Source organism: Aulonocara sp. 'chitande type north' Nkhata Bay, linkage group LG8 (assembly GCF_057382095.1).
Source record: "Aulonocara sp. 'chitande type north' Nkhata Bay isolate Kocher_YH1m ecotype deep benthic linkage group LG8, A_spYH_male_GT1.1, whole genome shotgun sequence".
NCBI classification, from domain to species: domain Eukaryota; kingdom Metazoa; phylum Chordata; class Actinopteri; order Cichliformes; family Cichlidae; genus Aulonocara; species Aulonocara sp. 'chitande type north' Nkhata Bay.
Genome location: NC_141351.1, coordinates 15,162,534 through 15,189,124, shown reverse-complemented (window position 1 = coordinate 15,189,124; position 26,591 = coordinate 15,162,534). Strand labels below are relative to the sequence as shown.

The 26,591-nt window shown below is 41.8% G+C and overlaps 2 protein-coding genes and 1 non-coding gene across 8 annotated transcripts; 2 read left to right on the top strand and 1 right to left on the bottom strand.

Moving 5' to 3' along the window:
* Positions 1-1,543: 1,543 nt before the first annotated feature.
* Positions 1,544-9,537, bottom strand: LOC147323460 (uncharacterized). Of its 6 annotated transcripts, none has more exons than XR_015130743.1 (3): positions 2,098-9,537; positions 1,860-1,959; positions 1,544-1,652 (listed from the first exon to the last, which is right to left on the bottom strand). XR_015130743.1 is itself a non-coding variant. In XM_086303804.1 (3 exons), exon 3 carries the CDS (start codon positions 8,333-8,335, stop codon positions 2,432-2,434), a length of 5,904 nt encoding a protein of 1,967 aa, XP_086159930.1. In that variant the 5' UTR covers positions 8,336-8,974; positions 9,182-9,281; positions 9,420-9,537; the 3' UTR covers positions 1,544-2,431. The 6 variants fall into 6 exon arrangements, 3 of the variants coding, with proteins under 3 accessions (XP_086159930.1, XP_086159928.1, XP_086159927.1); XM_086303804.1 differs by having other exon boundaries at positions 1,544-8,974; positions 9,182-9,281; positions 9,420-9,537; XR_015130742.1 differs by having other exon boundaries at positions 1,860-9,537.
* A 4,095-nt stretch (positions 9,538-13,632) lies between these two features.
* LOC147323459 (C1q-related factor-like) lies at positions 13,633-18,945 on the top strand. Its single transcript, XM_086303800.1, has 2 exons — positions 13,633-14,570; positions 17,844-18,945. Exons 1-2 carry the CDS (start codon positions 13,923-13,925, stop codon positions 18,021-18,023), a joined length of 828 nt encoding a protein of 275 aa, XP_086159926.1. The 5' UTR covers positions 13,633-13,922; the 3' UTR covers positions 18,024-18,945.
* A 5,229-nt stretch (positions 18,946-24,174) lies between these two features.
* On the top strand, positions 24,175-24,280 carry LOC147323458 (U6 spliceosomal RNA). The gene has a single exon (XR_015130855.1). It is a non-coding gene; the product is annotated as a U6 spliceosomal RNA (small nuclear RNA).
* The last annotated feature ends 2,311 nt before the right edge of the window (positions 24,281-26,591 follow it).

Below are 26,591 nucleotides of genomic sequence, written 5' to 3'. Positions count from 1 at the left end.
CTGCAAATGAATGAGAAATCGTGAGGTAGTTGTTGGAGAAAACTGTACGATGTCAGAGGGCAGAAGTTTTGGTATTTATAAGAATGCATCCATTTAAAAAAAAAAAGATTTTGATGATTTTTTTTAAGTGAATCCTGGTTGATTGTTTGTTGACTTCTTGTGCTATGTGCTCGCAACAACAATTTTTTTCTCATGCGATCTCCCTGGACCAAATTTCATATGAAGGATTTAAAAACACAAAATGTTATCAGTAAAACTGAGTTTGTGTTCATATTTCTGAGTTAATGGTCATCCCTCTGATTTAGTGTGTTGTGTCATGAGCTAGAGAGACTCAGCAAGAAAGCGCTGCTTGAGGTGTGTGACTCAGAGCCATTGTCATGTCCCGAGAAAACGGTGCCATCAAAATGCAGAGGGGACTCACAAAATGATTGTCTGCTTATATTACTCCAATGAAACTCAAGTCTCACTTTACAATTGTTCCATTTTCATACATGTTATAATTCAGCCACGTGTATGTAGTCACGTTTATGCAGCTCGCATCAATGTGACACGGTTTGTTTTGTAGTTAAATCAGGTGGTTAATTGGTAGCAGAATAGTTGATTTTCTGTGCATGTTGGATAGACTGTATCTAAAAAACACATGCATCGTGTTTGTGGGTTATTAAGATACGTGGAGCATTCTGGATGCTGTTCTTCATGCCACTGCTACATCTATTGCTAGATCTTTTGTCACATGTCATAATTTAGAACATTTGGAAATGTAGAAGCTTGACTAGATTTTAAAATAAACATTCTGGGTTTTTAAGCACTGCATTTCTAATACTTAAATGCAACACATTTACAAAGGATACACCATGCACAGCACAGCAAACAGCTTAACAGCTTAAACACCGAGCACCAAGGCTTATGACTGGCTATTATGTAAGCTACCATATGAACACAGCAGGTTTATGTGGTATGGAGGACTTGAACTTTAAAGCAAATGAGCCATACATACATTCTTTAGCAGACTGGGGAGGTCAGGTAATATCACCTCACAGTACAAAGAGACAGTGAACTGAAACCATATTGTTTCCATGTAATTAGAATAGCTGAGCTACTGTTTTAGTGTTTTAGGCTATTGTGGGCCAATATTTGAATATTTGAAGTGTCTTTTTTTAAATATACGCATAATAATGGATTACTTATATTATTTTTATATATTCCAGTACTAGCCAGTAGTAGCTACACTTACAGTGTGACTGCACACACAGATATATTCAGGGATGAGCTTGCAGCCCCATGTAAGAAGGAAGAGACAGTGAAAAAGACATTTGACCCAGCTGCACTGAGACAGCAAATATACAGTCACTAAAGACATGAACCCATCAGAATGTGATTTCAGGGCAGTTCTCTGGGTATGTGACATTTGGCCTGAACAAATAAATGGAAACACCTACATCTGCTGCAGGATGGTTTCCCAAAACAGTATTTAGTGTTTAATTCAAAGGATGTAAACAGAGTTATCCACAAACTGAAAGAAACATAAACCTTCATGATATATAGTGTAGCAGCCCTTGGCATCAAGAACGACAGAAGAGTCTCTAACGGGTGCAGCCATTTATTTCCTCACCACACACGGCTCATTCTCTGGACGTTGAGCACCGTGAAAACTATAAAATAAGAAAAAATTGATACCCGTACAGTACCCTTTGAACTATAACAATGAGCTTAAGTTAATTCAGGCAAGTTCAAACAAGTAATTCTGAGATATACAGTCACAGATTAAATAAAACAAAAGGGGTTACTTCAAACAGCATCAAGGGATTACACAGTTCAGTTAAATAAAATATAACAACAGATCATCTCTCATCACATACCTCAGTCCGCTTGCCAAGGGTGCAAAACTCCGGTAAACACTTAAACACTTCGGCCCGTTTCTCATGGGGTGCTGCTAGCTTGCATGACACACATGTCTAGCTAAAAAATAGCACATGGATGTAAGTAACGTAAATAAAGAATAAAAGGGTTTTCAGATAGCTCACAATACAAACGCAGCAACATACCTTACATTAGAAACACACTTATCATACTTATCAAAGTATTATCGTAACTTACATGGACTTTGTACAACTTATTCCTGCCGCGACAGACTGCTCTATACGCGTTACGGGGCATGCCTCTGATCACATCTGTCCTTAGTGCGACTGCGCATACAGTTCCGACAACCCCCGCAAGGATGACTTATAGTACAGATCAGCGGTTCATTACACTCCCACCAATCATGCTATGATTTACAAACTAGCTAATCATACATGATTTGAACAACAACAAAATGAGACCACTTCAACCAATATACAGGTGTACAAACATCATAGAGCAGGTGCCACCTGGACTGTTACATTGTTTATGTCAGTATGTCAGTTCCTCTCAGATAATAACATGGTTGTTATTATTCTCTTTCAACAAGAACCACCAGTTTTTGAATAGGCCGCTCGATGATGGGGGGCTTGAAAGCACGGTCCTGTTTCTTGGTCTGACTTTGGACTCCTACTTGAACTTTGACCCGACGGACTAAACCATCATCGCCTTCGATAGTTTCAACGATACGCCCCAGTTGCCACTGACACCTTGGTAACATATCTTCCTTGATGATAACAATGTCATTCACTTTTAGATTACGGCGGGTTTTGTGCCACTTCTGTCTTGTGGAGACATTCATGAGGTATTCTCTTTTCCACCTACCCCAGAACTGCTCAGTTAAGTATTGTACTCTACGCCACCTCTTCGCTGCATACAAGTCTTCTCTCACAAATTTCCCAGGTGGTGGTAGAGCAACTTTGGACTTCATCAGTATAAGATGGTTCGGAGTAAGAGGTTCAGGTGCCTTTGGGTCACAGATACTGCCCACAGTCAAGGGGCGGCTATTTACAATAGCCATGGCCTCATAAAACAAAGTTCTAAGAGAGGCATCGTCTAGTCTTCCTGCACACTGAGCAGTAGTGGCATTTAGCACATTACGAATGGTCCTAATTTGGCGTTCCCAGATGCCACCAGCATGACTTGCAGAAGGAGCATTGAAAACAAACTCACACTGTTTGTCTGCCAGGAAAGCCTCCAGTGCCTGCATGTCACATTGTTTGAGAGCCTCTCTGAACTCATTTTTGGCTCCTACAAAGTTTGTGCCTTGGTCACAGCGGAGTTGGCAAACAGCTCCTCTGAGGCTGATGAAGCATCTAAGGGCATTGATGAATGCATCTGTTGATAGGTCTTCTAGCATCTCGATATGAACAGCACGTGAAGACAGGCATGTAAAGATAAGCCCATACCTTTTGTACTCCTTACGGCCCCGCTTGATGGAAAATGGACCAAAGCAATCCATACCAGAGTACGAGAAAGGAGCGGAGGCTTCAGTCCTTTCTTTCGGGAGCTCTGCCATGCGTTGCTCCTCGGTGGGGCGCCGAAGTTTTCGACATTGCACACATTTATGTATTAACTTGGCAACTGCTTTGCTTCCCCCAAGCACCCAAAACCCATTTGCTCTGAGTTCTGCTAGGGTTTGACTGCGACCCTGATGACAGATGGTGGCATGGTAATGAGACAGTATTAGTCTTGTAATGTGACTTTCCTTTGGAAGGATAACCGGGTGTTTTAGTTCTTGACTGAGCGTTGCCTTTGTCAGTCTTCCACCTACACGAAGAAGTCCTTCATCTAAGATGGGATCAAGACAACTTAGGGGGCTAGAGCATGGAAGAGAGTTGCCCTTCTGAAGTGTCTTTATGTCTTGCAAAAAGCCTTGTCGCTGAACCAGACTGATTACTAGTTCACAAGCTTTTCTCCTTTCCTCTACCGTCACAATGCTACTGACACGATCTGACTTCATGCCTAGTCTCTTAATTCTTGCAACTACTCTGATGAGCGTTGTCCAGCTGGAAAAGCGGCTTAGACGGTTCAGAATGTCATTTTGCTCATTGGCATGGGTGGCAAAGGTTTTCACCGATTTAACTTCAGGGTCACAGACTAGCAAATCTGGTGAAAAATGTAGTGTTGGGTGTATCTCAGGTTTCCATAGAAATTTAGGACCCGATAACCAGTTCGTTGACAGAATGTCCCCTGCACATAGACCTCTCGAAGCGTGGTCAGCTGGGTTTTCTGCCGTATCCACATAGTGCCACTGAGCAGGGTTTGTGGTTTCTCGGATTAGCTGAACACGATTTGCGACAAACACATGGAATCGCCGTGCCTCATTGCTGATGTAGGCCAATACAACTTGGGAATCAGTCCAAAAGAATTCCTCGTCAATCTGCATGCCGAGCTCTGTTTTTAACATGACGCTTAGCCTTGCGGAGATTACTGCAGCCGAAAGCTCCAGCCTTGGGATGCTCATGAGCTTTGTTGGTGCGACTCTTGCTTTGGCTAACACAAGGCTACAGTGTACTTCATCCTTTCCATTCTTGTATCTGAGGTAGGAACATGCACCATAACCTATGTTACTGGCATCTGAAAAGTGATGCAGTTCCACCCTCACTATGTTGCCAAAGTCTGGAGGATGGTAGCATCTGGGTATCGCTATTTCCTTTAGCCTGTGTAGATCCCTTTTCCATTGCTCCCACCGTGCATGTAGGCTATCGGGAAGCTGATCATCCCAACCTACGCCCATGCGACACAGCTCCTGGAGAATACATTTACCACTCAGGATAAAGGGAGCTACAAGACCCAGAGGGTCGTAGAGGGAGGAGACAGCGGACAGGATACCACGACGAGTTGAGGGTTGGTCCCTTTTGTCAATGTTGAAGCTGAAGGTGTCACTTTCTATTGACCACTGAATGCCAAGTACGTGACCCTCCGCTGTTGAATCCAGGCTAAGGTTGAGAGGTCCGGTGGTTACTGCCCTTTCTGAAGGCGCAACACCACATAGCGCCTCCACCTTGTTCGAGTTAAATTTGTGCAAGTGTAAACCTCCAGTCTTACACAGCTGCTGTGCATTGATAATCAGGTCTGTAGCTTCTGTGACTGATGGGACGCTAGTCAGTCCATCATCAACGTAAAAGTTCTTTTCAATGAAAGCAGCAGCCGAAGGATAATCGGCTTCGCATTGCTGTGCAAGATATTTAAGGCCGAAATTGGCACACCCTGGAGAGGAACCAGCACCGAAAAGGTGCACCGCCATTCTATACTCTTGGGGTTCTGTTTCCAGCTGACCGCCCTTCCACCATAGGAACCTCAGGTAGTTCCGCATGTTGGGTGGAACATAGAACTGATGGAACATTTTTTCAATGTCGCAGGTGATGGCTACTGCTTCCCTCCTAAAGCGGCAGAGAACTCCTACTAGAGAGTTTATCAGATCAGGGCCAGTCAATAAGGTGTCATTCAGAGAGATGCCCAGAAACTTGGCTGAACAGTCGAAGACCACCCTAAGTTTATCTGGTTTCCTAGGATGGTACACCCCATGATGTGGGATGTACCAAATTGTCTCTCCCTCATGTGCTGGGGGGGCTGGTTCTGCAACACCTTTGCTGATGGTTTCCTCCATGAATGCTGTGTAATGGTCATGGTACTGCCTGTTGGACCTTAACTTCCTCTTGAGGTGTTGCAAACGAGCTTCAGCCAGTCGCTTGTTGTTTGGCAGCATAGGTGGAGAGCTGCCCTTGAAAGGAAGTGGCATCTCATAGTGTCCATCCTTCCTTTTTGTGATTGTGCTGCTGAGGAGTTTTACAAAATGAACATCATCTTGAGAAACATATTTATCTTGATAGTTTCTTTCGCTGAAATCCATTTCTAGGACCTTCAACACATCATTGACCGGAGGCAATGGCATTTCCTTTACTGCCACTCTGTGTACAAAGCTTTGATGTTCCTTTCTATCAAGATATGGATTTGCTGATCCTATGATGCTCCAGCCAAGCACGGTTCTTTGAGCAAATGGATGGTTTTCTGACCCTACAATGACTTCTAGAGGGGCCAGTGCTGATGGGCAATCATAGCCAATCAGCAATCCCACTTCACAGTCTTGAAGTGGCTGCAGCTTGTTTGCCAGTTGCCTCAGATGTGGCCACTGAAGTGCGGTGTCCTTTGTAGGAATGTGAGACTTATCGACTGGGATGAAATCCCTTGTATATGCCTGGCGTAGCTGAACATGCGACTCACTATGGAGCCCACGAACTTGCAATCCACAAGCCACTTTGCTAGCTATGACTGTGTCTACTGCTGTCATTGTACTGAGCCTTAATTGCACTGGCTGAGTCTTCACATTTAGTGCAGAGACCAGATCTCCCAAGATGAAAGTTGAATCGCTCTGTGTGTCGAGCAGAGCATATGTGAGAATCTCACTGTGGGGGTCTTCTGCCAATGACACAAAAACTGGAACAATGCTAGACGTAGCTGAGGAGTATCTTGTCAATGTGTGTGACATGACATTGCGGACTTCCTTTGTCTCATTTCCTGCAGATGGTGAATCACTGTTTAACATTTCACTGGCTCCCTCAATTCTCTCTATGTGCAAGCAAGTTGGATGATTTCGACCACATATAGTGCATGTGTGCCTTCTTTTGCATTCTTTACTAGTGTGACCCTTTCTTAAACAGCCAAAGCAAAGACGGTTTTCACGAATGAAAGCTCTCTTTTCATCAGGAAGCCTTGTGGCAAAGGTTGGGCACTTGGCGACACCGTGTGTTTCATCGTTGCAGACGAAGCATGGTGGTCTTGGCTTTGAAATTAAGGTCCCTGGTTTACCTGCAGAGTGCTTAGCTTGAGCATTGGTGCTGAGTGCCTTGGTTCTCTTAGGAAGCCTTTCATCTGTAACTTTAGTGGTTAATAAGAAGGGAGAAGCAATGGGGTTGCAGGCTATTCTAGCTTCCCTTTGTAGAAATCTGGTGAAATGAGCAAATGGTGGATACTCTTGACATCTGTCTAGTTCATCCACAACAACACGACCCCATCTGCGTACCAGCCATTCGGGCAGTTTTTTGAGAAGTTTATGATTTTCTTCACAATCATTTAGAATTGCCAGCCCTTTAACATGAGGGATGGCCTCGGCACAACTTTGAAGGAAATCTGAAAACTCTCTGAGGGCTACTGGGTCATTGGGAGCTATTTTTGGCCATTTCATCAGTTTATCCCTGAAAGCCTTTTGGACGACAAATGAACTTCCATACCTCTCCTGAAGAATCTCCCAGGCACCCTGATATGCATCTTCTGAGTTTCGATAGAAGAATCCTTCGACTGCCTTCCGTGCCTCACCAGCAAGATAACTTTTCAAGTACAACATTTTTTCGCCTGCGGGGAGGGGTTTGTGGCCAATCAATGCCATAAAGGATATCTTCCAGTCTATAAACTTTAAAGGGTTACCAGTGAACACTGTGGGTTCAGGTGCAGGCAGACGGTTGGAGACGAACAAGCTTGCAAGCTCCTGTGTTAAGCTGACCTCCTGTTGCCTTTGCAAAATCTCAGGTGGTGCACACTGAGGTCGAAATGATTCAGCCTGTGGATTCAATGGATTCTGAGATTCAATGATTTGGCTATCAAGTTGTGATTTGTCATCTGCTTCATACTTAAGGCTTTCCAATCCATCGTAGTTGTTGTAAGCTCTCACTCTGGCTGCTGCTACTTTTACTTCATTTTCTGCCTGTAGCTGTTGCAGTTTAGTTCTCTCTTCCTCTAGCTTTGCTGTCATTTCTGCAATCATTTGTGCTTCCTTGATTTTCCACTCATGCTCTAAGCTACTCAACTTGGCTTGCTGTTCATGTATTCGTTGCATTGCCTTCGCCTGTTCTAGTTTAGCTGCAAGGTCAGCTTCGGCATCCACACGTTTGCTAGAAGTCGTAGATGTGGCTCCAGAGTATGAATCTGAGCCCTTTGAATGCTCTGAAATAACTGTTTCTGTTTCAGTTTTCCCAAAAACAGATCCATACTCCTCCTTACTTAATATCATCCTTACACGCTCCTTCTCAAGCCTGTCATTAAAAGTCTTATCTATATCTTCTAGTCGTTTACTAATGAGATCACAAATTTCTGTTGTTAGGGCAACACACGCATCCATTTTCTTGACAACATCTGGAGTAGAAGTATGATTACGTCGGATAGGCTCATACAGTTCATGCATTAATGCTTCTTTAGCCTTAATGTCCGTTTGTGTTCTAACAAGGTCTTCGTTTGAGCAGAAACCTTTCAGCCTTGTTCTAACTCCTCTTGCTAACTCCTTCCAGGACTCATATGCCTTGCTAAATGACCTTTCATTTTTCTTGGCCTCCTGTTCATGCATCTCCTGCCCCTTTTCTGTTAGTCTTCGCTCTCTGGAGCTGGACCTGGCCTCTTGTGCCTCTGTAGATTTGTCTATTTCTTCAACAGGGGACAACATTATTATTAATTTTATTTTTGGCTTGTTGCACCTGCCCTTTTAAGTGTATATATCTTAACTCAAATGGGTTGAGTGGTGGTTTCAAACTTATTCACACTCAACTTAGATATTTACACCTTTAACCTCACAGACTGGCAACAAAACCAAAATAATACTGATGATGCCCTCAAATCAGACAATTTGCCACTTAAGTTTTTACAGAAGTACAACTGATAGCATAAAGCCCAGATTCAGTCTTAGACATTCTGATGCAAGAAATGTGGGATATTCAGCATCACAACTTTACATGCTACTGTGTTAAATACAGAAGAGGTCTTTCTTTCTTGCATTACTTTAGACTGCCATGTTGAAGATCATTTGCTCACACAGCTTACAAGATGAAGGTGTGCATGACATTGTATTTATAATGTCCTTATTTTGAGTCCTTTACTGATCCAGTAGTCTCTAGATGATGCGATACACTCCTTTACTCACAGTTCGACGAAAGAATAAGATGAGTGTAGATGGCTGCAAGGCAGCGATGAGTTTTCACTGTAGCAGCCCTTGGCATCAAGAACGACAGAAGAGTCTCTAACGGGTGCAGCCATTTATTTCCTCACCACACACGGCTCATTCTCTGGACGTTGAGCACCGTGAAAACTATAAAATAAGAAAAAATTGATACCCGTACAGTACCCTTTGAACTATAACAATGAGCTTAAGTTAATTCAGGCAAGTTCAAACAAGTAATTCTGAGATATACAGTCACAGATTAAATAAAACAAAAGGGGTTACTTCAAACAGCATCAAGGGATTACACAGTTCAGTTAAATAAAATATAACAACAGATCATCTCTCATCACATACCTCAGTCCGCTTGCCAAGGGTGCAAAACTCCGGTAAACACTTAAACACTTCGGCCCGTTTCTCATGGGGTGCTGCTAGCTTGCATGACACACATGTCTAGCTAAAAAATAGCACATGGATGTAAGTAACGTAAATAAAGAATAAAAGGGTTTTCAGATAGCTCACAATACAAACGCAGCAACATACCTTACATTAGAAACACACTTATCATACTTATCAAAGTATTATCGTAACTTACATGGACTTTGTACAACTTATTCCTGCCGCGACAGACTGCTCTATACGCGTTACGGGGCATGCCTCTGATCACATCTGTCCTTAGTGCGACTGCGCATACAGTTCCGACAACCCCCGCAAGGATGACTTATAGTACAGATCAGCGGTTCATTACATATAGAATTATAATATAGTGACATGTTGTGACTAAAACAGTTTGGAGTTTCTCATCATGTAAAGATAATATGTTGCAAACTATGTTAAAAATTAGTAACAGTAGTAACAGTGACAGTAGCATTTTTTCTGTTAAATTTTACAAAATTATTTATAAACAAATGAAAAAAAAAATTGCAAACATAAATATATGTAACATATATTATATTGTTACATATAACACATGTGAGGTAAAATAACATGAAATTAAAGCTGCAAGCAGCGTTATGAGGGCCCTCGCACCCCATCGCGTCGAGCCACGCCCAACACCTAAAACCAATACGTCCAATCTGATGTCACATTGATGGAATTCATGCATTTAACCACCAGCTAACATTTCATCTCATTCAATCGTGATTATAGTCCTCCCACTAGGTGGCGCTGTAACCATTACTGACAAATGGCATAACTAACATTTCCGAGCTTGAGTCTCATCATCCCTGCGACCTTTGGGCGAGATTGGACATTGTGTTTTTGAGTGACAGCAGATTACTGCTTTTTGGCGAGTGATTGAAACTCCACGTGCCGCCATGACCACCCCGTTTCCCTGAACGTAAAAAGCTTCGCAATTTAACATCACAAAGGTCTTTAGATTCCACACACTGGAGAATGCGTCAATCTGAGGAAATCCCTTGGAGGAGTTCGTCAAAGAATGAGGCTTGAAAAGAGGGGAAAATGTCGCCAAAATTACACATTAATCTTAAAATGGCTGACTTCCTGTTGGATTTGGGATATTGCTCCAAGAGACTTTGTTGTACATCTTGACATCTTCTATAAGCTTACCAGGTTTCAGACTCATACATAAAACACAGAGCAGGGGCTGATGATTTGAAATATTGTAGGGGGCGCTGTGGAGCCATTTTGCACTATTCAATGAAAATGATCACATAACAACAAAGCCTTCATCACATTGGAGGTGTGGGCCAAATTTCAAGACTTTATAAACTTTCCAAGCCCCTCAAAAGCCACTTCATTTTTCATGGTGAACCGCATTGCCACCAGATTTAAAGTTCAGTTTAAAGTCACAATTTTTGCACTGAAGCATCATGAGGGACTGATGGTGATATTCACCGCTTTTGAGGTGGCCACGATGAACCTGTGAAAATCAGTACAACAAAGTGAAAGACATGATATTTCCTGTTGCCACTAGGTGGCGTTCTGTGTATTCCTGACAATGGGCACATCAATCTGTGCAGGGCAGGTCTGACATCATGCCTGTAAAGTCTGGTACTGATCAGACTGGATTTCATTGAGTTATACTAATTTGTTTCTTCATGGCGAGACATGAAAGTTCGCCATGCTTTCGGGGTCACACCCTTTCGTGAAAACTCACAGTTTTCACTGTAACGCAAGACCAACTCCTTAAGGCTTTCCTGGAGAAATTTGAGGCTGCAGATGTCACCCATCACAATACTGCACCCCAAAGTGTAAAACATGACATTTCCTGTTCCCACTAGGTGGCGCTGGCCCTTATGTCAAACATGGCAGTTGAAATATGTTCAGGGGTGGAGCCTTATCATATGTGTGTTCTTTGGTCCAGATCGGACAATGTATGACTGAATGAGAGGCAATAAGATTTTCATGGCGAGTCATCGAAATTCGCTGTGGCGCCACGGCCTCACCGTATCACGAAAACTCAAAAGCTCCGCAATTTAACATGGCCCAGGTGTGTAGTTGACACTGACCAAAGATGAAGCTTATACAACCAAATCTCAACGAGTTCGAAAAAGTTCGAGGCATGGAAATGGCAAAATTAGAGCCAAAATGTCACCTTCACTTCTAAATTGCGGACTTCCTGTTGGGTTTGCGTCAATGGGCCCACAGACTCTTTTGTTCGACTCGGCAAGATACACATGTATGCCAGATTTCATACATGTAGCTCAAACGATGTGGTCGTAGGGCTGCATTTAACAAGGCATAGGTGGCGCTCTAGAGCCATTTCCCAGTGCTCATATGTAAAACCATTAAAATACAAAATTTTTCACCAGACCTGGCATGTGTGCAAATTTCATGAGTTTTTGAGCATGTTTAGGCCCTCAAAAAGGCCCTTGTTTTGCCTGAATAATAATAATAATAATAATGATAATAATAATAAGAAGAAGAAGAAGAAACGGATCAGATACAATAGGGCCTTCGCACTCTCAGTGCTCGGGCCCTAATAAAATGTAAATTACCTTTTTATTTAAGATTCCACATAAAAGACTATAAAAACAAAGTTGCAAATTTAACACCCTATGCAGTGTTTATTTAGATAAAACTATTAAGTTTTGGTCAAAATACAGTTTTAATTATTGAAAACAGCTATAATTACTGTTCATTACTGTAATTTCACAGATTTTATTTTTAGTAGTTCTGTATCTTTTTTAAATTATTGACAAAAACGGGTAAAAGTAGAGAAAAGTAAAGCTAGAAATGCATATTCTGTACAGAATTTTTCTTAAGGTTTAAAAAAGAAAAAATATTACCAATAAAAGCAATTTTTTGATGTTTTTAAGCCTGATTATTTATATTACAGTAATGCTTGACCATAACATTTGGTAATTTAATTGTTCTTTCACGTGGAAATACTTTTAATTTACCATAAAACATCGAGTTCTCATGTAAATTAATGCTACAAACTCAAGTTAAAGTATGTAAAATGTAATTTTGCGGGATGATAAACTTACGTTATTGTGTGGGCTCAGAGTGATGGTGTCTCAGTCATTTAAATCTCAGCTAAAATAAAAGTGAATCAAATGGCAAACTGGAAAAAAAATTTTAAATTGGTGAAAACACAAAGAATGCACAAAGAAAACAGCATCAAATAACCAAACAAGTGTCTGAGTTAGGCCATCATGTGCCACCCGAGCTAGTTTAATGTGGCTTGGCACTGATTCTCCGTGACACTGAACCATACTGGAGGGATGAACATCAGATTCTTCCTAATTCTTCCCTCGTTTGTCAAGCTGTTGGAGAGCACTGTCTAACATACTGATCCAAAAATCCCCACACAGTATATGTGGCCATACATACAATTCAGATCACTTTCATTTGTGCCTGAAATGGCCAAAATCTGTTTTCCTGTAGGGTGACTGTGCTCAGCTTTAGAGAAGGAATGAGACATCTGGAGGGAGATTAGAGCAGAGCTGCTACTTTGCATTAAAGCAGCCAGCATTGATGGACTGAAGAGTCTTTGGAGTTTTTTAGGGTCCATTCAACTAGAAGAACATTACAGAGTATGATATAGTATTCAGAAATTGCATCCCTGCATAGCTACATCTCTACTCAGGGAACACCTCTGGATTGCCTCAGAGGAGGTGAAAAACAAAGCTGGTGGGAAAGACCTGTGGATTATTAGAAGAATCAGGAGAGTGCTGCTCAAATCACAAAGACATACACAGTAGGGGGGAAAGGATGATCTCCTTTTAATGTCAGAGCTGATGCAGACTTCAATGCAATGATTTTGCTGTCAAAGTACATATGTCATTTTTCTCTACTTATGTCTGTTGAAGCGATGCTGCCAAAGCTCTAGGCTTCAGTAATTACATTTAAGAGTCAAAACTCACTACAGCTAATAGAAATTTTAAGGCTAATCTTAAAACAGAACAAATTTATTTACTTACAAGATTCTGAACCTTATGTTTTAAAATTAGTCTGAAGGTCGACTGAATACAGGTACCTGGAATTAGTCCATTATGGAAGAGCTCCAACTGATTGCACTGGATTTAAAATGAGAAAAAACACCTGTGCACAAACTCTGTGCCAATAATTTGATATCACTTTCACACCTGGTGGATAGAAATGTCAGCGGTAACTCATAAATTTTCTTATTTTAATTTTTCAAGCAAAACGTATTTCTCTTTATGATGATATGTTCTTGTTCTGTATACATCCCACAGCTTTTTCCTGTCTTCTCTGGCTTTACACATCTGCCAGTTGGAAAGTGCCCTCCCCAGCCCCGACTCAAATGGTGGCTCACTCTCTCCACCCCTCTCTTCTCTTTTTTTCCCCTCTCAAGCTGTCTCACTCTCTCCCTCCGCCTCTCCTCTTACTCTCTCTCCTCACTCTCTCAGTCTCTCTCTTCACTTGAACACTTTGGTCCCTTGCTCCTCTCCCTCTCCCTTACTCCTACACAGCTCTGTCACACACTTATTCCGGCTCTCTCTGGGCACCATCTCCACTATCGGGGATCCTCATTGCATCTGCGTTTTGCCAGGTGGACGCACTCCCCGCAGTCACCATTTCCACCCCAGAGAGTTCCACGCTGGCAGCGCAGCCCCTTCCCAGGCTGAGCATCGGGCGGAAGACCCTGGTGGCAGCTGCTGTGGGGGTCATGCTGGTCCTGGTTCTGGTCGTCCTCATCCCTGTGTTGGTCAGCTCTGTTGGCACAGGTGGTATAGATGACAGCACGAGCCACTACGAGATGCTGGGCACCTGCCGCATGGTTTGTGACCCATTTCCCAGCACGGGCACCACGGGCCAAGGTGTGCACACAGGCACAGATACAGCACCTACAGTCTTACAGGTGGAAAACGAGGACGATCTGAGTGATCACAGCATCGGTCCACCGCTGCCCACGTACAGTGCTCACGGCCCGCAAGGGAAACCAGGACGTCCCGGCAAGCCCGGACCCCCGGGTCCACCTGGAGAGCCAGGACCACCAGGACCTAAAGGACCACCCGGAGATGCTGGGGACATTGTACGGACAGGGATCCTAGGTTTAGGGGGTAAAGGGGCAGTTAGTACAACTACATACAATACCACTCCTCGGGTGGCATTTTATGCAGGACTACGAAGCCCTCAAGAAGGTTATGATATACTGCGCTTTGACGACGTGGTGACTAACATTGGTGGTAACTATGAAGGCGCGACGGGCAAATTCACCTGTAAGATCCCTGGCACCTACTTTTTCATCTACAATGTGCTGATGAGGGGAGGAGACGGCACTAGCATGTGGGCTGACCTGATCAAAAATGGCCTGGTGGGTATGCCTTTGAATTTATCACCTTGTGTTTAAAGCCCCAACTAATAATTTAAAAATGTGTAAAGGTAAAATTTGTAAAAGAAAAGTATTATTACTGGGATGAACGCACATCAAAATACTCAAGGAAGAGTGTTACCAGTATGCTGGCAGACTAAATTGAGTAGTCGAGCATTCATGTGTATAGTGATTTAGCTCTGATTTAGTCTGGTGTTACAGTCCAGTATAATGACAACACATAGTGGCATGTTGCCAGATTGTGTATCTGTGATTATTACACATCCAATGATGTACAAGCTGAAGTGAGTGGAAGGAGGACAGCACTATCTCCACTCTGCACACTTCAAAACACAGCCCGGGGTAGTGGCTAGTTCAAAGCTGGTGCCCTTTGAAATACAACAAACTTCATGGATGCAATGATGTGCTGGTAAACGTTATCAGACAGCCCGTCAGGCGAATGCGTTTCAGTATCCAGTGATGATATTTGCTATATTCATGGCTAATTTTGTAATATCTTTAAGGCCCCTGGGTGATGACACCTTGCACATCTGAACCTTAAAACTTTACTGCCAACACCACATCCAGACTGCAGCAGGCTGCACTTAAGGTGGATGCAATAACACAAGTACATCTACATCACAACATACTTCACCACAACATCAATTTTAGTATCGATTCTTTAAAAGAAGTGTAGATTCAGATTTGTTTCCATACTTTTGATGCAGGACATCAAATGCACTTTCAGATGAATACAAACTACACCACAATAAAAACCTTTTGTGGCTATAATGGTTTGTATTATAACCAGAAAAGGTGTTTTTTTCACAAGGAAAAAAGAACCCGAGACAACAAAACCACACCTGATGAACATACTGTAACCACAGTTTCAGTGCAAACAGATGCAAACAGATATTTTAAGTTTCACAAATACTGCAGTGAAGGGCTTCTACTCCTTCATATCTGCTTTCTTTAGTGGTGATTGGAAAAGAGACAGAAATTTAACATTTAACACATTTTATATACTCAGATAAACCCTAACCTGCTTATGTACATGAATTCTATAAATGTCTATGCTTATGGCTGCACCACGCTCACCACACAGCCAGTCAAAGTCTGTATGTGGTGTACTCTGTTTCAAGAGAACAACAGTAATCATATAAACATGGATTTGATTAAAGCAGCTGTAAAACAACCTATGTGAACCAGTTTGAAGACAGAGAAGCTATTCCTGCCATCAACGACACTAAAATATGATTGCTCATTGAGCTGGGGCTCAATAGGACATTTGGTATATCACTGTGGAATTAAAAACAAAAAGTCAATGACAGAAATTAACAATTAACGAATTATTTAGTACTACCTGCTACTTATTAGGCAAAAAGGAGGCACTTTCTTTTATCCATTATATTTAACATGAGATATGGTAATAAGCTGCTGTAAAATAAAATGCCAGTCAGTTGTAGACACCGTGCTGCTGCTACAGTGTAGCAGAGGGTGGAAGCCAAGAGAATTTATGCTGCATTGCTCACATGTATCAGAAATCCATCATCATGCTGTCATGCTGTCGCTCAACATTTTTCAGAGTCCCACAGCCACAAGACATACAACTCTGGTTCCAAAAAAAGCATAAAAACATTTATCCTTGTTTGACCTTTGATATCAGAAACAGGTTTTTAAAAAGTTGGAGCAGGGGCATGTTTATCAGTCTGGGAAGGTTCTCAGTCGTCCAGGTCATCGTAGTTTAAGGAGCTTGGAAAGAAAAGCGTCTGGACTGCTTTAAATTTTCTTGAAGATGTTTCACTTCTCATCAGAGAAGCTTCTTCAGTTCTAAGAGCAGTTGGTGGAGAGTCCCAGATTTTAAGCCCTATGGGAGTGTCCCCAAGAGGGTCATGGACCCCCTATTTATCCTCTACCTCAGGGGTCTCCAACTCCAGGCCTCGAGGGCCGGTGTCCTGCAGGTTTTAGATGTGTCCTTGATCCAACACAGCTGATTCAAATGGCTAAATTACCTCCTGAACATGTCTTGTAGTTCTCCAGAGGCTGGTAATGAAGTGTGTTGACCCAGGGTGATTCTTAAAACCTGCAAGAAGAAGCCTGGAGTTGGAGACCCCTACTCTACCTAATCACACAAGCCAAGGTGTGGGTCACAATCAGCCAAGGTTTCGGGTGAGCCCATTTTGAAACCTAGCCCCACCTTATCATGTGATTTACTGAAGTCAAAAGCCCCAGGATAGGAGTGGGTGTTAAGGTGTTTTGAAAGGGATCTCAAAACTGGATTATAGATGGCAGACAGATCTGTTGAAAGATGGTCATTCACAGTGGACATACTTTCTTTGACTCCTCTTTCAAACTATCTGTCTTCTCTTTCCAAAATGTGAACATTGGCATCCTCAAAAGAGTGACCGTTGTCCTTTAGATGTATCTAAAGCACCTTTTTTTAAAGCTAAGTGAAAGAAGGCATTTATGTCCACTGTGAACGACTATTACTGTAAAAATACTTCAAAAATACAATATCACCAGTTTCATGTTCTTATGGCTTTAACTGAATTTAAAACTTTCTACCACAATCTGGTTGAAGCAAGAATTACACTTGTTTAGCTCGTCTGGTGAAGTTGGAGCGTAACAGCCAATCTGGCAACCCAGCTCATTACACATTAGCTAAAGCTTAGGAGGGATCTGTCCTTGAGGGGCTAAGTGTACAAGCAGTTTCTATTTTTTTTTTTAAAACCACAGACATGCAACGAGATTTGGGTGTGTTGCTCTATATCGCAGTAATTACCTCTCTTCACCCAGTGACACTTATGTTCGGGAAAACATGACATTTTCAGTGCACCACTCAGAAAAAGGTGGATGCAAGAGAAGAACTCAAGACAAAGGGATAGTACGCACTGCCATCCTTCCTCAGAGGCAGGCTGACTCAACCCTGACCCTCTCAGCTGAGTCATAAGAGAAGAACAAGATATTCACCACAGGGATAAAGCTTACCCAAGTCAGTCTCAAAAAACCCCCTCTTCTATTAAAAAAAAGTCCACATATAAATATAAACATAATCAGAGCAGTAACATGCCAGGCTATAAAACAGGAAGTCATTTGATATTTAAAAAATAAAAGCATTTTTTTCAATACCTTCATCAACTTTAGTCATGTCATCTTAAGGGATTTTATTAGTTAGAACTTATGACATTCAATTAAAATTACTAAAACATTCTTAAGCATTTATATTTCTTCACTTCCTCTTTCCTCGGTTCTGTGCGTGTGTGTGTCATATTCCAGGTCAGGGCCAGCGCCATTGCCCAGGACCAGGACCAGAGTTATGACTATGCCGGCAACAGTGTCATACTTCATCTGGATGCAGGTGATGAAGTTTTCATAAAGCTGGATGGGGGAAAGGCTCATGGGGGCAACAGCAACAAGTACAGCACCTTCTCAGGGTTTATTCTCTATGCCGACTGAAGACTGGACGGGACGAGGGGTGAAAGGTCACAGCCAGCAGACGATCACTTTCTGATGTGGAGTAAGGTTAATGTTACCCACAGCCACTGATCCACAGCTAGATATTTAAGATCAGCATTAATACGGTAATAATAGCTGTGGATTTGTGGCTGTCGGTTAACTGTCATGCCCACATGCCATTGTATACAGGGTGCCTATGCTTCTATTCTGATGGACACGAGCAACGTAACGGTGTCAGTCACTGCCATGTGTCATATTAAGATACGGTAACAACTCTGACAGTGCAGAAGCTTTGCCATCATTTTTGAGCTGTCATTTAAAATTTAAGTCTGAAAATCCCACAGTCGTGGTGACTACAGTGTTTGTAAATGTGCTGTTTGGATTTATGTTGCGATTTTTTTTCTTTCTCATGCTCTTTGTATTATACAGTGTTGTGCATCAGTGACTGACGAATCATATGTTGTCACAAGAAATGATAATTTGTCATAAACTGGATGCCACAATGAGATTTTGATGCTTGAAAGGCCGCCAGTGTCACAAAATGTATCGTGTCGCATATCATATCAGCTCATCATATTTAATGTTAGTGTATAAAATGTAAATTTGATATTGAATCTTAATGTCTGAACACAGGAAGAGTAGTTTCAGCACTGCACACACTGTATTTCCTATTGTGTGTCCTTAAAAACAGCTAAACTGTTAATAGATAGTTGTACAATTTTACCACGTAGCGGTTAAAGTGCTTGCTCGTAAAGCTTTATTTCATTAATTCATGCATGCAACGACTGCTAAAATGTTAAAAAATAGTGATTTTAAACAAATTTTAAATAGCTACATGTAGGAAGCATTTACTGCTGTTGCTTTTCATTTTAATGTCCATGGTTTTTCATTAAAAGTTCGATTTCTTTTGCATTTCCTCACATATTATGTGGTTAATATCACTCAGCTCATCTACTTTTTGATAAGCCGTTCTGATCTCTCCCTTTTCGGCGAAACCAGCCTTTATTCTTCCAAATGTTAGACACAAGAGAGCCACGCAAGCGCAGCGAGAGGCAATCAATGCAGAGACGATCACTGTGGGGGAAAGTAGGGGGAATCACAGCTGTGTTAAATGCCAAATGAAACAGGAGATGATTGTGTTTCACAATCAAAGGAGGGATGCGTTTCTTCCTCTAATGGGTGTGGAGACGCTGAGATATGGCGGGAAAGAAAAAACAGACAGGGTGACGGGTGTTAGAACGTATCATGACAAAGCTTAGATCAGCGTCGCGAAGTAATCCAGGGCAAATTAGCCTCTGCTGTGACACAAGTGTCACGGACAAGAAAATAGCTTCGAGGCCCAAACTGTAAAAACCAATACCCTGTTTTCTTTTTGCTTTCTTTTCTGAAGAGCCACTTTGATATTACAAAAGTCGCCTTTGACACGGGCAACAAAACTGCCTCTAGGTTAAGAAGTTTCGAATTTAAGTTTATGGTTGCTTGAAGGAGCTTTACTTAGGAGGAGCTAATGAATGCCTAGCGAGCCAGTGGGTGCCGTGTTTCTCGGTTCCTACCCAGGCAGCACCATTTAGCCTAAACCAAAAGGTTCTACCTGGGACTATCACCCACTGTGATGATACGGTAAGGCTGTGATAGGCTTCTTTGCCTCCAGAATATCCTCTCTGATTGGTATGATAGCATGGCTTTGATTAAAATGATTGCCACACTGAGTTGTGTTTTCCTAAGCCAGGAAGCTCTCTGGGCTTAACTTAAGCGTGTCTTAAGATGAGAAAATTCCTCCAGACACAATTAGGACTGAAGGTCCATACATAAGCAGAGGTCACCCAAGCCATGGGGCAGTTGAGCACTAGCTCAGGCTGTTTTCTTCTTGCAGGGTGCATGAGCACGCAGTCAAATTAGAGACTTCATGTCACAATGTCAAAGACAAACGCCCCCGGTCTGCGAGAAACAGCTTTCACTGCTAAAACCATCAGAACTGAGCGCTGCAACATCTGTACTTTCCTGACATCCTCAGGGGAAAAGAACAAACTCACAGAAACCATTTTACATAGAAACGTTTAAGAGAGCACAAAAATGGCATTGAACTGAAGGTTCAGCAGCATTTGTTGCTTCAACATGAGCAAAGAGAGCAAAAGGGGGGGAAATGCACCTGAGAACGCTGGCAGGCGGTTTGTTTCTGCTCACTCTTTTGTTCCCAGAACCTAAGTGAAGGTATCATGTTGGCAAATAGAACAAAGTGTTGCGTCATACTGAATGGATATAAATGAATGTCTTGTTTGGCTAGACTCCCATGCTCTTTTAAGCCATTTATTGAGGTCACAGTCTCTCGCTGGCAACCAGAATCATCTGGAAACCTCCGCAGCGTCTCTACAGCATCCTCATCTTACAAATGAATGATCTTCTTTCCAGCTTCTGCGATTTTCCAAGAACCACAGATGTGCTCTTCAAGGGGTTTTTAATGGTGGTTTTACCTGAACAAGACACCGACATGTAAGAGAAGAATAGAACAAGGACACTCGGGGAGCCGGTGTTGTAATTCTGTAAATCTGGACTATACACACAGTTTAAATCTTAGACTTGCATTTCATCTCACGCTCTCCCGAACTTTCAGCAGGTCCGAGGTTTGAAAGATAAGCACTGCGCTGAGAAGTGCTTTAAGCTGCTTTTTGTTGACGCGAGCCTCGCCTCTTGGACTAGGCTGTGGGGATATTTTGAGAGTCTTTTATTATTTTTTTTACTGTGGCTGTTTAATCGCTAAGAAGTAGAAGGATTTTAAAGATTACGTTTCTGCTACAGACTTGTTTTAATTTAGGTAATCTTTAGCCTATGCAAACGTAACTGTAGGAAACGTTTGATTCATTTACTCAGTCCGACTCCCTATCAGTAAACTGACATGGCTTCAACGTGACATTTGCAGGGGCCAGTTGGTGAGGCATATCAGGCTGCTGCAGCGTGCGTGTGCATGTTTCTGGGATCATTTGTGTGTGTGTGTGTGTGTGTGTGTGTGTGTGTGTGTGTGTGTGTGTGTGTGTGTGTTTTTAAGTCTCCGTGAGACAGGACAATGCTAGGCTTGGAGAAAAGTGCCTCCTCTGAAATGTTTGAAGTGACATTAATGAGCCCTTGGTGTTGTTATCTTGAACATCCTCACTTATCTCACTGGGGGACAACCAAATTTAAATGTTGAGCTAAATTGCCTTTTATTCTCCTGTGCACTTCCTCCCACACCAATGTGCCCACACTGACGTGTTGTGCGAGTGGCACACAAAAAAAATCTTAGGTATTTGTATTATTTGGGTTTAACAAAGTAGTTTTAAAAATCTACACTTCACCGAACAAGTTGCACACAATAAGGGTTCTCAAAAGAGAAAAAGACCATAACACGGGCTGTTATCTTACTTTTGCAGTATCTATACAAGTACAGAAGAAGTACGCTTTCTAACAATGTGTTACTTTTCATTTCCTTTCAGCTCAAAAAGCATTTTTCCTCAGAAAGCACCATTATAAACTATTCACAGGGCACCACCAACTGTAAACAAGGTTGTTTTTCGCTCTTTTTTTTTTCTTGTTTCATTTGCAGTGTGCTGCTCAATGTGAAAGCAAGCCTGGATGATAGAAAGCTTTCTTGGCTTTGGCACCAGGAGGGTGGGTGCTATCGTTGTGTCCAAAATCCAGTTCTATTTTTGCTTGCAGAATGTTTTCAAGCTTTCAGTAACAACCCGATGGTTATCCGGTAAAAACTCTTTCTGTGTAAACCCTCTGAGTTTAGCACCACACAGGCCAGACACCGGTGGCAATTAAGACGTGTCACTAGGTAAGTAAACAGCGTGGGCTGTGCCACATGTCCATCCATGTAACAGCAATGGAGACACGCCATTAAAAACCAAAAATGTCAGCCTCCTGGTGCAGAAGAAGGAAATGTCATGGCCTCATCAATGTCAAGTTCGGCTTTACAGTCATGTGTGTAAGAAGTTCAATAAAATTCGCGTGATCTGGCACTTTTTGCCTTAAAACAAAGAGAACGCATCACAGACCTAAAAAGAAGATGAGGATTATATTGCTCGATCAGCCTTGAAGTAACCTGACTGCATGTGGAAAGCAGCTGTCATTGAGAAGGGTGGCATGAGATGGTGCGAGGTGACAACAACAAAAGTGACATATTTCACAAACAGCGAAAAAACAGCAGTGTATAATCAGCACAAAAATTTACAAGATATAATTCTGGGAAAGATTAAAATCTGCCTGCAGCTGGGCTAAAAAATGGGTGTCTCTTCGATCCTGTCTCGCTGTCTGTCAATAACCACTGACACTGAACAGAGTCTCGCCAGCTGCTCTGCCATCCTCTCCAGATGTGTGAACTCAAGGGTCACCACAAGCTTGTACATATCACACTGGATACTAAAAATAAACAGGAAAGGCTACTTGTACACTAGCTGCACTCCTCTCTTCGGGCTACAAGAAATACAGCAAAGTTCTTGCACATCTTTGGAATATAGCAAAAAGAGTTTGCAAACATGCCAGAATCATTGCTTCTTCATGCAGCTGCCTGCATGCTTATGGAGAAATAACATGACAACTCAGTAAAGAGAATGTCCTCAAAGACAAAAAAAAAAAGAAAAAAGACAAAAGGCACGATTACAAGAAAGCAGATGACGGTGATTGAGCTTTGTGAGACCTTTAATTTTGCTTTTGTTGTGAAAAGAACAATGTCCTCATCAGTTCCTGCTACTCTTCCATCACTTTTCTCAGGTTTGTGGTAGAAACTGTCTGAGAGCAAACATGCAAACTCTCCCTCAGCAGTGTTTATGACATGCAAACAACTGAAAAAAATAAAATAACTAATATAAATTGTAATAAAAAATATGCAATAGAGGCTCAAAATGAGGAAAAAATACTTATTTTTGAACTGCATGGACACGGACGTTGCATAGATTTCTATGTATGGAATAGTCTGTATATAAAGGATGGACTTGGCTTTCATGTCTGAATAGTGAAACCACTTTTGAAGTGTCTTAACCCTCTGGGGTCGACGGACGCGCCGGCGCGTCAAAATCACATGACCAATTTAAGACGACACAGAGTCTCCATTTCAAGCTGGGTCGAAAGTGCGGACTTCAAACTATATACCAGTTTTTGAATTGTGTCGATGGGCAATGTAAAACCAGAGTTATGATAAAAAATACACGCAATGTTTTTTTCTGAACAAAACAGTGGTGTTTACAACGGTAAAAACGGCGTTTTCTACAGACAGCGCTAGCAAACATTCTCCGCTTGTGAGTAGGGTTGCCAACCGTCCCTTAAAATACGGAATCGTCCCGTATTTCGAAACAAAAGTACACGTCCCGTATTGAGCTAATAAGGGACGCACTTTGTCCCGTAATACAGTGAGAATCAAAAGTAGTCTATAACTTTTAATGGAATTAACGCTTTGTTTGAAAACATAATTCCCAGCCCCTCTCCTGCTTTGTGACCAATGAGCTGACAGCACACTTATGACAATTCAGATTACCGCTCATCTCATTGGTCGAGGAAAGGTCGCTTACGGAGAAAATACCGGAAGACAACAGATGACCACAACAAGAAGCATGGCCAACAGGGAAACAAACGCCGACTCTGCGGTGCAAGTCTCGGACGACAGTACACCTAAAGCTGGGCAAACACTGTGCGATTTTTTCAGTCACGTTATTCAGCTCCTGCTCAAACTGCACGATTGACTCGCAGGGGTTAGAAGTTCATAGGTCACGATGTACTCTCACGCTATACCGCCCGATGCTCTGATGCGACCTGAGTGCTCACACTGTGCCTCCATAACATGAAGGTTATAACAGAAAATCTGTCACTCTCTCTCTCTGTCTTTCACTCACACAGACACACCACCACCATCAACTTTGCTAAATTGCTAATGAAAAACATTGATCAGGCAGCTGTGAATGAGCAGCAGTGTAAATCCAACTGTTTTCACGGTTGTTGTGGTCGTGATAATTTTGTGATGCCACATCGAAAAGGCTCGGATGAGCTTTCCAAAGTTCTACAAGTTGTGCCTCCATGGCTTGTGTCCAGATCACACGCTGCACAGCCGTGCTGCTCCGTCTTTTTCACGGCGTTTACGTGTTTGCGCGCGAGCAGTGTGAGCGGCTGTGGTGAGAACCTCACTGTGTTACTTCGGTAGCACATATACTAAAATTGGAACGATACAGAGAAGATTAGCATGGCCCCTGCGCAAGGATGACACGCAAATTCGTGAGAACCTCACGAGCGATTGATGATCGGGAGCTGGTCGTGAGGTGTTAATCACTTCTCGTTACCCCACGTATACTACACGATGCACGATGAAGGCCAAAATCGGTCCGATCACTCAAAAATAGTCTCAAAATGGGCCTAAAACCGCACGGTGTAAGCCCAGCATTAGAGCAGCAATGTTTGTTCCCCTCAGACAAAGGGAAGAATGGGAAAAGGAAAACACCTTGCTGGAAAAAGTTAATATGGGCATGTGCAATGAATATCAGCGCTATGTGGCCAGAAGTGTGATAATATAATTTATTTTGTGTAATAAACAACTGCAAGGATAGATGATTACAACAAATAGATGACTAATACATAAAAGTAATACATAGATGAATAATGATGATGAGTTATGATGCGTAATCATGGGAACAAGCGGGTTTACAAACAGGAGCAGCTGATTAGCATCAGAAAAGCTGAAATAATATTTCAACTGAAGCCGATTGTACTAAATGCACTAAATGTGCACTGTTACAAGAATGTTTTTCTTTCTATTGTTTTCTATTATTTTAAGTTAAGCAGGACAGAGTGCTTTTAAAGAAAGATTTACTTATATTCTCAAAAGTTAAGCATGACAGGCTTCTGTTTAAGAAAGAGACCTGTTTTATTGTGTTAATGTTGTCATTTTGAGCTAAAAATAAATGGCTAAATGATCATTTGTTTCACATGTGTTCATATCACAAAGAATACACATCTACTTAAATCAAATTCAAGTCAAAGGGTTAAAAAAAATAATTTCACACACAAAAAAAGAGCTAGAAAATTCACCACACTGGGAAGGGTGAAGACAACTGGGTCGCCCGGCCCTGGCCACGAGGTGTCCCTTATTTATTTTTCAGGGAGTTGGCAACCCTACTTGTGAGTGAAAAAAGAAAAAAAAAATTCCCTATTGGTGTTAAAGTTTACCATGTCAGCCAATCAAAAAACTGATATGGCAACATGTGGCACTTGGTTGTTTAGGGAGAAGGGGACGTTTTAAGGAGTGACACCCGTGACGGAAAACGGGCGAGCGAAAGAAAGAGAGAGAGAGAGTTTTCATATGTGAGACATTAGTGACGTTTAGCGTGTTTGGAGGCTGTAGTTAGTGTGTTGTGCAGTTATTGTTTTGTTTTGTGTGTCAGTTATACTGCTGAATGTCAAAAAAGCCGTCAAAGGCAGATTCCAGTGTAAACGCTGTTCCCACGTGGAAAACAGGACTGATCCACCTCCTGCTGTCAGACCTGCAGGGTTTAGGCCTTTGGTGTTCTCCTGTCTTATACTGAACAGAAACTATTTTTTTTGGACTGGCACAAATAATTTGTGTGCCTTCTTATTTGATGCAGAACACCTGATTGTTCTGTAATTTGATTTAAATGGTTATATAAAAAACCCCTGAGGCCTTGGCTGCATTTTTAGGTAATAAATAGTACCATATAACTTTGTTGTTTGCAAAATTTGTGCAAAAGTTTTTGGAAATGTACCATTTCTATTTGCATTTCAAGTTATGAAAATGATTCATTAGACATGTTTGTGAGTTCTACAGTAAAAAACCTTTTTTCTACTCAGATTTTGAATTTTTTGTCTGAATCTAGATCAATTGTTCTAATATAGTTTGCCAAAATGAACAAATAACTCAAATTTCAGATATTTGAGGTCGTGCTGAAAATAATGATACCAAACAAGGCAAGATAAACAGTTTTTAAAGGTTAAAGATAGAGGTAAAATCAAAAGTAGTCAAAAACGGCCAATTATACCCTGGATCCAAGAGGGATAAAGAACAGATGTATGGAAGTCTTTGAGAAAACAACCCTTCAGTACACTTCATCTAAAACATAAGATTTTCCTAATAAGATGGTTTCAAAGTTTCTTACTAAACACAGCATAATGTTCACTTTGCATATTATGGCCTCCATTAGTGTGCAGAACGACAGCAAATGAGGGTTCGCTTCACAGTGAATCCCCATTATTAACACACAAGCACGTGACACCTATAACTCTACTCTACTGCAGACTTGAGTCTTTAATAGAGGGTTGAGGGTTGCAGTCTGCCTGAGACTCCTTCATGTCTTTCCACTGTTCCATCTAACAAATATAATAAACACAAATACATTTTTAAAAAAAGAAGCTGTGGCGGTAAAATGATCTGCTTGAGGCTTCAGAATTTGGACTCTGAAAACCAGTGGGTGGTTTTGGCAACAGCCACAACATCCTTTCCATGTCCAATGCTGAGAAAGTTGGGACGCTGTGTAAAATTTGTTACATAATTGTAAATTTAAATTCAAACAGGATGCAATGTTTTGCAAATGTCAT

Excerpts from the sequence above, each read along its gene's own strand:
- LOC147323460 (XM_086303802.1), bottom strand. The coding sequence starts at position 8,335 with ATGTTGTCCCCTGTTGAAGAAATAGACAAATCTACAGAGGCACAAGAG.
- LOC147323459 (XM_086303800.1), top strand. The coding sequence starts at position 13,923 with ATGCTGGTCCTGGTTCTGGTCGTCCTCATCCCTGTGTTGGTCAGCTCT. Across the intron at positions 14,571-17,843 it reads ACCTGATCAAAAATGGCCTG|GTCAGGGCCAGCGCCATTGC; the intron begins GTGGGTATGCCT and ends GTCATATTCCAG.